Source organism: Colobus angolensis, unplaced genomic scaffold (genome assembly GCF_000951035.1).
Source record: "Colobus angolensis palliatus isolate OR3802 unplaced genomic scaffold, Cang.pa_1.0 Scaffold241, whole genome shotgun sequence".
In the NCBI taxonomy this organism is placed as follows: domain Eukaryota; kingdom Metazoa; phylum Chordata; class Mammalia; order Primates; family Cercopithecidae; genus Colobus; species Colobus angolensis.
The window spans coordinates 4,426,675-4,438,136 of NW_012115611.1; the positions used below are offsets into that span (position 1 = coordinate 4,426,675).

Here is an 11,462-nt window from a genome sequence, read left to right on the forward strand (position 1 = left end):
CCTCCAGAAAGACGGTGCCAATTTACACTCCCACCAACAGAGTGCCTTCACTGTGACTTTCCTAATTCAGACCATTACAATTGGGGGGAAAAAAAAAAAAAGACTAACAAGTAGTTATAATTTGTGTCACATTTTGAATTTGGTACTGAGTTGCTCTTAATAATTTTTCAATATATTTGACTGCATATAGTTATTTTTTGCAAATTGTTTTACTGCTCTAGTGGTCAGCATTTTGCCATTAATTTAAAAGAACACTTAAAAATCATATGTCTGTCTTACAAGGTAAAACATAGCTGCATATATTTTCTTTAAAAATGCTTAAGATCTTTTTTTGGCTTAGAAAGGTACTAGTTTTAGTTAATGTACTATAAAATGTACTCACTATCATCATTTAATTTATAATTTTCTAACTTTGCTTTCAGAGTTAAACGCTTTCAATTTTGAGATCAAATAAATACTATTCTTTGACCCAGCAATATCATTACTGGATATATACTCAAAATAAAATAAAATAATTTTACTAAAAAGACATGTACACTTGTATATTCATCACTGCACTATTCATAACAGCAAAGACATAGAACCAACCCAGGTGCCAGTCAATGGTGGACTCATAAATAAAATGTGGTGCGTATACACCATTGAATACTACACAGCCATAAAAAGAGCAAAATCTTGTCATTTGCAGCAATATGGATACAGCTTGAGGCCATTATCCTAAGTGAATTAACAGAGGAATAGAAAACCAAATACTACATGTTCTCATGTGTCAGTGAGAGCTAAACAGTGAGCACCTATGGACATAAAGATAGGACCAGTAGACACTTTGGACTAGTAGAAGCTGGGGAGGGAGCTTGTAGGGGTTGAAAAACCTACCTATTGGATACTATGCTCATTACTTGAGTGACGGGATCTGTACTTTAATCTCAGCGTCACACAATACGCCATGTAACAAAGCTGCACATATACCCACTGTATCTAAAACAAGTGTTGAAACTTTTATTCGGATCATTTAATGTTTTGTTTTGCAATTTCATGTGGTTATTCCTAATAGAATTTATTTTGGTCTGAAACATATAGTTTTCAAAATAACACAATACATCAACAGATTTCAGTAAAGAATCTTTCTCTATGGACTCATAATCCCCCCCACCCCCTTGGATGTAGTTTTATATATAGCATGTATATCTAGACTTTCTATTCTATTTCCTTTTATCAGCATTGTCTGGAACAATATAATTTTTTTTGTTGTTGTTGAGATGGATTCTTGCTCTGTCACCCAGGCTGGAGTGCAGTGGCCGGATCTCAGCTCACTGCAAGCTCCGCCTCCTGGGTTTACACCATTCTCCTGCCTCAGCCTCCCGAGTAGCTGGGACTACAGACGCCGCCACCTCGCCCGGCTAGTTTTTTGTATTTTTTTAGTAGAGACGGGCTTTCACCGTGTGGATGGTCTCGATCTCCTGACCTCGTGATCCACCCGTCTCGGCCTCCCAAAGTGCTGGGATTACAGGTTTGAGCCACCGCGCCCGGCCGAATTGAGGATATTTTCAAAGTTTACTAAGAAAATCTGTTTTGATTAAAACTTATAATAATGAAATTTTAACTTCTGTTTTATAAAAACTTGACAATACATTCTGTTTTATTATAATTACTGCATGTTTTAACTAATAGTAAAAATAATAAATGAAAACTTGCATATTTTCATTTTAATATGATTGGATATATCCTTAAAAGATGAAAAATTGATCTTTTCTTTTTGTAGAAACCATGTTAGAATAAAAATACCTATGGGAGGAATAAATATTGACTATGCATCTTTCTTGAGAAGTTCAGTAGTTAGGCCAAAAACATGATATCTTTTCTTTATAAATATATGCTATAAAATAAACAGAATGAATACATATTTCAACTGCCTTTTTATATTCAGTTCATATTTATAAGACTGTATATAAAAAATGAGCCATATTTTTAATTTTATAAAATGTTTCAAATTTATACATTTGTTTAGTTTTAAGTTTGCTGACTTTAGGTTTATTACAAATTTCCAATAAGCAATACAGTGTTAAATTATCAAATTTCTTTTATTATCAAAAATATATCTCTATACCTAGGTTTTCCAATGATAAAATGTTTCTAGATCCTTATATGTGTAATAAAATATATACTATAGCAATCCCTTACTATCTTGGAAATATTTCTCATTGTATTTATATTAAAAGCGTATTATAATTAGATTTAAATCAAACAATGATATAAGTACATTATGCCCAGATAATGACTTGGTTTAAAAAAAAAAAAAAATCAAAGGACAAACCAGGAATACATATAGAGGAAAACAAGCAAACAGGTAGATTTTTCCATGGTACTTACTTTAGTCAGACATTAACTAAACTCCTTGAAAATGTTTCAGGTAGGAACTGACAAATATTTTCTACAAAGTATTAGACAGTAAGTATTTTAGGCTGTGTAGGCCACATGGTCTCCTTGACACCTACTCATTCTTTTGTGACATTAAGTATCAAAGCAGCTGTAGATAATATGTAAGCAAATAGGCATGTCTGTGTTTTAATAAATCTTTATTTAAAGAAGCAGGCATGGAAAAAGATTTGATTTCAAGGGCAGTGGTTTGCCAACCCAGCTTTAGAAGCACTATAAGATTTTGGAGGAGAAACAGATGTCCTTGTAGGTATAGTAATGAGGATTTGGGAGGATGTGCGTAGGTTTTATGCCATATTACATTAATTTTTATAAGGGAGTTGAGTATATATGGATTTTGGTATCTTGCATGTTCCTGGAACCCAATCTTTCATAGACACCAAACAATGACTACTATGACAACATCTGCATCTAAATTGTGTAAAACAATTTTAAAAGAAGAAAATACTATAGTAACCAAGACAGTTGGGAATTGGGTAAAAGAAAGACATATGGATTAATGGAGAAAAACTAAGACTCCAGAAATTGACTCGCATGTATATCATTGATTGATTTTTGACGAGGTGTAAAAGTAAATCCATGGATAAGGAATACACTTTTAAACACAGGGCTCTGGAACAATTGTATCACCAAGTTTTTCTATTTTTCTTTCCTTCATTGCCAGATAATTTTAAGATGAAGTCTGGAAAGCAGATGAATTAGACTAGATGGTATTTGTCAGTTGAGAAGTTAGAAATAAATTCATTTACTAAACAAATATGATGGCTATGATATTCATGCTAAGATCAGAAAAAAATTGAAATAATCACTGTGATGAAAATTTTAGGAAGCCAATTCAAAATTAATCAGGATTGCCTAGAAGAATTAAGAGCCTAGTTGAGGAATTCCATAAGAATTTTAGTGGAACAAGCCATTATTATGAATTTTGACAAAATACAAGCTGGAAACTGACAAACATAGGAATTTAATACATCAACATTTGCTCTTCCTGATCTTCTTTCCACCCTTGTTTATTCTACCCTCTAAACACTGGAGACCAATTCAAAGGACTGGCTTTAGCCTCCAGCTACTGAACAGCTTTGGTTAGTAAGAAGCACCTGCAAAAGACTAGAAGACAACAGGAAAGGGATTGTCTAGTCTCCTCCCTGTCTGTCCATATTGGATTACCTGTGTCCTACTTCCAAAGGCCACAGCTTCTGTAACCTAGAAGCTTTCCATTTTAGGTTCTGATCCTTCTCTTTCCTCTGTCTCTTTAGGCCCAGTGCTGGTAACCATGCTTTGCTGTTATTGCTCTCTTCAGAACCATAAGATCCTTAGTTTTCCTTAAACTCTACGCACATTTTAATAAATAATCACTCTATTAAACTCTCTCCAAATACCCAATTAGACTGTGTTTATTCGCTGATGTGACCCTGATCAACACAGTGGATAAACATATTGGAAAATGTCAACAAATGCCTTGCAAATGATTTATCATAATGATTAAATGACTAGAAAGGCATGGAAAACTGGAAAGAGATTACGAGATGTAGGTGAGGTCAAAATAATCAAAGAAGAGTTGCAAGAGTTGCAATGGGAATGAAGAATGGGAAGAGTGAAAAGTAGCAAGATTATGTTTTAAAAGACCAAACTTAAGGTTTTATTTCCTAATAATTAAGAATTTGTGCCCTGATTATTTCCAAGAGTTGGCTATAGGATGTATTATTTGAGAGACATTTTAACTCTGCTACATTTACCAAGAACCTTATATGTGGGAAATGATGTATTAGGCATTGTATGTGAGTTGTAACAGCTAAACAACAAGCTATCAGCCTGTAAAAGTACAAGGAGAATGCCACATTTAAATTTGTAATTAATTTTATCATGCATAGGAAATTTTGTAGACAAAATTATATCATATTAAATATACCAAATAGAATGACTTGTTCTTTCATGTTACTGAATTTTCAGCCATAAGTTACATACCCAAACCCTTTAAATGTTGAGGTAATATATGAAGCAAAAAAACACAACCATACATACACAGACACAAAACACTATAAGTTTATCATTGAAGGAAAATTAATTTCACTGCCACAAAGTAACACTTGAAAATTCCACAAGATAGAACTTCTTTAAATAATGAAAAATCTTCTATTTCTGATAAATGCAATTCTTTAAACTTTTTCCTTTTTTACATCCTTACCAATTTGATAGCAATTACAAGGGAAGAAGAGATTAGTGCTTTCAAATGTGCTTTAAAGTAAGAACTGTTATCTAAGAAAACTGGCTTGTCATTAATATATCAAGGCTCTGAATTCAAATTCACAGATATTATCTCTTTCATTTTTTGTATAGTGCTTTTGTTAAATAAAATACATGACATTAACTTATGTTCTGAATTATATAAAATGAAACATCAAAACTTTAAATTTAAAAATGATACACCATGCCATAGAGGACAGGTAATCTCAATAAAGTTCCAGTGATTTCATCTTTCCCATATAAAAAAATACCACCACCGAAGATACCGTTAGAAAGAGTATGTTACATTGTGTTCAACCTGACAAAGAAGCTATTTCAAGAAATGAGAATAATAAAAGTTATTTCTAAACTTTGAAAGATCTGTTGTAATGAATTGAACTAGTTCAGTTTCTGATTGCTTGCCAGCAGTATAGCTGTCTCCAACCTACTACTGTATTGATCTGGTAGCCTTTGTGGCAGTGCATAAAGAATAACCATTTGTGTCAGGTACAACAGCAGGTGCCTTCTCCATTGAACTGCTTGCTGCCCTGATTACAACGAGGCTGTTTAGAGCACCTGGTGACCATGACAGGCTCTTTCTTCTCTGTAGAAAAGAAACTCATTTCTAAACGTTTACTGAACAGAAACTGAGAAACTCACCAGAAACCATCAGCTGTTGAGGTGCCACAATGGATTCCAGTGAAGACAAAGTAAGAGATCTAGTGAAGGGAAGATGCCAGCTTGCAGTGGGAAATTCCTGATATTGCACACTAGGCTGAAGTTCCCATTTGGACCATTCTGAATAAGTCTTGACTTCTTTATTATGAGAGGTCATATAATCTATAAAATATGGCAAATCTGGCCTAATTACAGACATGGAGGAAGACATCTGTATTGAAAGTGCTGGAGTTGCTGAAACTGTATAAAATGCAACATTGGTGGTGACTTCTGAAAAATCAGGCATTGAGCCTGTCAATGGTGGCAGATTATTTTTGAGGTCATTTGCAAGTGTAATTTCTGAATATGTCTTTAAAGTAACATCTGGATAACTTCGTAAGTTTAACTCAAAATCTAGAGAACTATCACTTGGGTGAAGTTTGAACGGTGTATGAGATCCTTTACTTTTTTCTGTGTCCAATAAGCTGTCTTGATTTAATACCTCAGTGGGGCCCGTAGTTATGCCATATTGTCTTATTTTCAATAGTTTTAAAATGTTTTCTGATACTGACAGTTCATCAGTAGTCAATTTTGAAGTCAAATCAGAATTCATCAAATCTGAAGAGATAGTTTGTGAAGGGACAATGGATAAACAAGTCTTATGCAAACATAAATTAACATCCAAATTACTTGATAGGGTAATGGATTCTTCCAAGGATGAGGATAAAATTCTTTTTGCACTCTTTTTAGAAGGAAATAAAGATGGCACTTCTGTGAATGCCACTGATGGTGTTATTTCAGTAGCAGAAGAAAATGAATGCCCAGAAGTGATAGTTTGAGCTCCCGTTAGTGCATACCAGCTGGCTAATATCGCTGAGTTCATCCAGAATGTCTCATAAAAGTAGGACTGTTTGCTATGCAAAACTTGATCTGAGAATTCATGAGAGGATTTTATTTCAGTCATAGAACATGTTGCACATGTTTGGCTTAATTCTCTTAAAGAATCAGCAGCCTGTGATTTGATGTTTGTGAGTCTCTGGTTGCTTGAAGCTTCAGTAATAGCCTGATATTCACTGGGAAGGAAGGCTTTTGTACCGAACCGGTACAGAGCTGATGAGTTTAAGATGGTTACCTGTTTAGATATAATTATCTTAGCAGGAAAAATGGGAGACATCGAGGAGCTGAGCAATCTCCAGTGCTCTCTTCCTGAAATTAAAGAAACAGCTGAATATTCTTCGATATCCTCTTGAGCCCCCCTAGAGACAACTGGAGTTGCACTTATGGAGGCAGCTGTAAGCAGGAATCCACGGGAGAGTAATGAGTGTCTGTTTAACTCAATATCAGCCCCTAGAATGCTTCTAATTACTGAAGTCGTTGGCGTAGCAGATGAAGCAACAGTCTGATAGTTCTCAAATAATAAAGATTGTGTAGGAAAAATAAAATCTGACATTAAGGAAGACATGATAAATGAGGTCCTTGCTCTCCTATCAGGAAAAAAGAAACCTAGTGTGGCTGCTGAAGTTCGAATAGGCATATGCGATGCCGATGTTTTGTCCTGTGCTGGGTCATGAATACCAAAATTCAGGAATCGAGAAGAGGACACATCTGTGGAAGAAAGAAGACTGTGTTTTGCTGAAAGCTCTCTAGTGACAATCAGTTCTTCGAGTAAGTAGCTTTCCAAGGGTGTGCTAATTCTTAACGTTGCCAAACCAGTGGTTGGGAGAATGTCATGCTTGACAATGCTTGTCTGTTTTGGACCTACAAAAAGGAAAAAGTCAAAAAGATTAGAAAAATGAATTAGAAATGAATCACTTTGGCACTGGGATAAATCTCAGGCAAATTGCACTGCCACCTTACATCCATTATATGCAGACAGATATGGTTCTTTAAATCATATTTCTAATAAAAGTATATGAGGAGGTTTAATGATTTCACAAACTGCATAAATGCAAAGATTCCTATTATTTACACTCCATGGGAGGGCTAAAGTCAGGACAAATGGCATTACACAGAATTGACATATTCCCAACTAAATAACTCCTTTGAATTAGAAAACATGAAAAATTACAACTCCTTTGCATTGACACAACCAATGAATGTTTGACCTATCAGGTTAGAAATGTTAGAAATATTGTTTTACTTCCTCAATAGGCAAAATGTTCTGTTTATATTAGATAACACTATATGTCAATTTAAATTTTTAAAAGGATAGAAATTACATAGATGAAAAATAGACAAGGTACATTTCTACTTAGAATATCCAATAGCCTTCAAAATTATTTTTTCTTAAAGAATTCCTTGCTAAGAACTACAGTTCTTACTCTGATTATCCGAAGTGGCATTGACTACATGAAGAGTAAATTTGGAATTTAATATACAATGTACTGTTTATAATATGACATCACTTGATTTAGAAAGTTAAATAATTGGACATGTAAAAAACGGCCTCAAGTTATTAAAATAATTCACAATATGAAAATAATCACATATCTTTTATCTGAGTGTTAGTCAAATAATTTAATAGGAATATAAATTTACATTAATGACTCAGAGAATATGAAGTAAAGACACACTGAAGCAAGTAGCACAATGCCCTTTTAAAACAAAATGTGCTGCGATGGAGGTCCAGTTGTCTATTAAAATTTACACAGTGGACAGTGGAATAAAAACTGTTAGTTTACATTTTTTTACTGATCCAGAAATAGTATTAGCAAACAACATTGCTTAAAACAAAACTTAAAACAGGACACATAACCAATAATGCTCAATTTTACACCCCTAAAAATCATGTATCTCAGAAAAAAAAGATTTTAATAATTCAGAAAATATGCTTTTGCTACACAACTTTTTCAAACTCAAACTTCTTAATATCTTATTTCTACTTACCTTGAACAACTGGATAAGTATCCATTATGGTTGGTATTCTAGTAGCCTTTATAGATGGAAAGCTACTGACCAAAGTCTCAGAAGGGGGAACTGTATATGTCTGTGTGGAAATGGGATCTGTTCTTTGAAAGATGGGAGTTAAACAGGTAACTCTCCTTATTTCATCACCACAAAGAAGCCCAATGGAGCAGGTCTGAAAATGACAATTACAGTAATTAAATTAAGTTCAGTTTCTTTGTTCCTGAGAGATATTTTAAAGTTTGTTTTGGAATCTATTTGCATTTTCATAGACATATTGGATAGCTCAAATAAAGTATTTTACTTGAAAATTAAATCTCTATAGTAAATTTTACCCATATTTCAAAATGGACTCAATCCTTTCAATTAGAGATATGCACAGCTGAATGCCCAAATTTATTCTTAATTCCTTTAATTTTAAGTCAAAATACTATTTTTACATGTGTTTTGAGAATATAGTTTTTCAATGAGGAATTTGTACTGTATGGTAATTAATGTGGATATATTAGAAAAAGTCACATTACAAATTATAAAACTTTTCTGCTCTAAAAGTAAAATTTAGTTGGAAACTAAAGTAAAATGCAGTATCTGCAACAGAACATTTGAAAACATATTCTTGTGATTTGCAAATTATTTTAGTTTGTATTGGCTTGCATTAGGAATGATCTTTGTATGTTTTAGTTTGACATGAAAAGGCTATTTCTACCATATCCTATAAAATAGCTTTCACATGAAGAAACTGTGAATGAAAATTGTGATGCTGTATAAATAAGTACAAATGGACCAGAGAGATACTTTTATAAATGTAGAGTTAAAAACTAGTTATACTATATGAATCATTTTTATTTGTAAGAAAATAATATTTTAAAAATGATTTAAAAATACTAATACATGTCTATTTCCTAACACTAAAGACATACCTAATAGGCATCCCTGCTTTAGTGTTTTAATATTTGTTAAAGATTACATCTCATTTTTCAGAACGCTTAATTCTTGTTTCAGATGTAGGTGGTGGTTGTTTCACAGTTCCATATTCTATAGTCACTTTGAACTCACATAAGAAGTTTGTATAAATGTCGGATGATTCCTGATGTTAGATAACTGCTTCTCTCAACAAAGAAAAGCCCAGGACCAGATGGCTTTACTGCTGAAATTGATCATACTTTTAGAAAAGAACTAACACCAACTCTTCTCAAGCTATTACAAAACACTGAAGAGAAGGAAATTCTTCCTTACACATTCTATGAGACCAGCATTACCCTGACACCAAAACTAGATAAGAACATAAAAAAAAAATCCACAGGCTACTATTATTGATGAACCTAGATGCAAAAGTTATCCCCAAAACACTAGCGAACTGAATACAACAACACATCAAGAAGATAATACACTATGATCAAGTGGGATTTATCCCAGGTATGCAAGGATGTTTCAACATATGTAAATCATTAAGTGTGATATATCAACCAACAATATCAAGGACAAAATCTATGTAAATATCTCAATAGATGCAGAAAGTAGTTCGATAAAAATTGAACATCACTTCATCATAAAAACCCTCAACAGGGAAAACTTGATATTCATATGAAGAAGAATAAAACTAGACTCCTATCTCTCACCATATAGAAAAATCAACTCAAAATTGATTAAAGACTTAAGCATAAGCCCCCCAGCTATAAAACTACTAGAAGAAAACATAGGGTAAATACCTCAGGACATTGGTATAGGCAAAGATTTTATCAGTATGATCTCAAAAGCACAAGCAACAAAAACAAAAATAGACAAATAGAATTGAGTTAAACTAAGAATCTTCTGCATAGAAAAAGAAACAATGGACAGAGTCAACAGATAACCTGCAGAATGAGAGAAAATGTTTTCACACAATGCATTCAACAAGGAACGAATATTTATAATTTTACAAGGAACTCAAACAACTCAAAAACGATAAAAAATACAACCCTATCAAAAAAAGTGGACAAAGGGCATAAATAGGCATTTTTTCAAAAGAAGACATACAAATGGCCAATAAACATATGAAAAGCTGCTCAATGTCACTAATCATCAGAGAAAAGCCAATTAAAACCACAATGAGATATCATCTTACATCAGTTAGAATGGCTATCATTAAAAAGACATAAAATAACAGATGTTGGCAAGGATGTAGAGAAAAGGGAACCCTTATATGCTTTTGGTAGGAATGTAAATTAGGACAACCTCTGTGGAAATCAGTATGGAGATTTCTCAAAGAACTAAAAAATAGAACTACCATTCAATTCAGCAGTCCCACTACTGGGTATATATCTAAAGGAAAATAAATCATATCAAAAAGGTACATATATTAATATGTTTATCACAGCACCATTCACAATAGCAAAGATGGAGAATCACCCTGTCAGTGAAGACTGGATCAAGAAAATTGTAGTATATGTACACAATGGAGTACTATTTAGCCATAAAAAGAATTAAGTCAGGTGTTTTGCAGCAATGGGGATGGAACTGGAGGTCATTTTCCAGTGTGAAACAACCCAGGCACAGAAAGACAAATACCCACATGTTCTCAGTTACAAGTGGGAGCTAAATAATGTGTACATATGGACACAGAGTGTAGAAAAATAAAAACTGGAGCCTTTAAAAGGTGGGGGAGGACAAGGGGGGTGGATAATGAGAAATTACTTATGGGTACAATGTCTGTTATTGGAGTGATGGATATACTAAAATCCCAGATTTCATCACTATACCATATAGTCATGTAATAAAATTGCACTTGTAACCCTTAATTTGATACAAAGTTTTTAAAAGTTAAAAGAGAGAATATTAATGCTCCCAACACACAAAAAAGATATCTTCAATATTATGCGAATTGCCGATTTTATCATTACACAATGTATACATGCATTGAAATATTACTATGTATTCCATAAATATGTACAATTATGTGTCAACTAAAAATAAAAGAACAAAAGAATGAAGTTTTTGTGTATAAAAACCTAAACATTAAATGGAAAAATATCCACAGCAAACAAAAACGCAAGAACGACAGGATCCATTACCCTAATGGATACAGAATACATTTAAATTAAGAAAAAAGAGAAGGGGCTGGGCGTGGTGTTTCACTCCCGTAATCTCAGCACTTTGGGAGGCTGAGGCGGGCGGATCACAAGGTCAGGAGATCAAGACCATCCTGGCTAACACGGTGAAACCCTGTCTCTACTAAAAATACAAAAAATTAGCCAGGCGTGGTG

The 11,462-nt window shown here is 33.4% G+C and overlaps 1 protein-coding gene across 2 annotated transcripts in view; it reads right to left on the bottom strand.

Annotated features, from left to right (window-relative positions):
- The window catches only part of EYS (eyes shut homolog (Drosophila)), a 2,062,375-nt gene that overhangs the window by 873,170 nt on the left and 1,177,743 nt on the right, over nucleotides 1-11,462 (bottom strand). For both annotated transcript variants that reach the window (XM_011945635.1, XM_011945634.1), the window contains exons 25-26: nucleotides 8,203-8,395; nucleotides 5,320-7,074 (exon numbers count right to left, since the gene is read on the bottom strand). In XM_011945635.1, coding sequence (XP_011801025.1) covers nucleotides 5,320-7,074; nucleotides 8,203-8,395 — 1,948 coding nt within the window. The remainder of the gene's footprint in view (nucleotides 1-5,319; nucleotides 7,075-8,202; nucleotides 8,396-11,462) is intronic.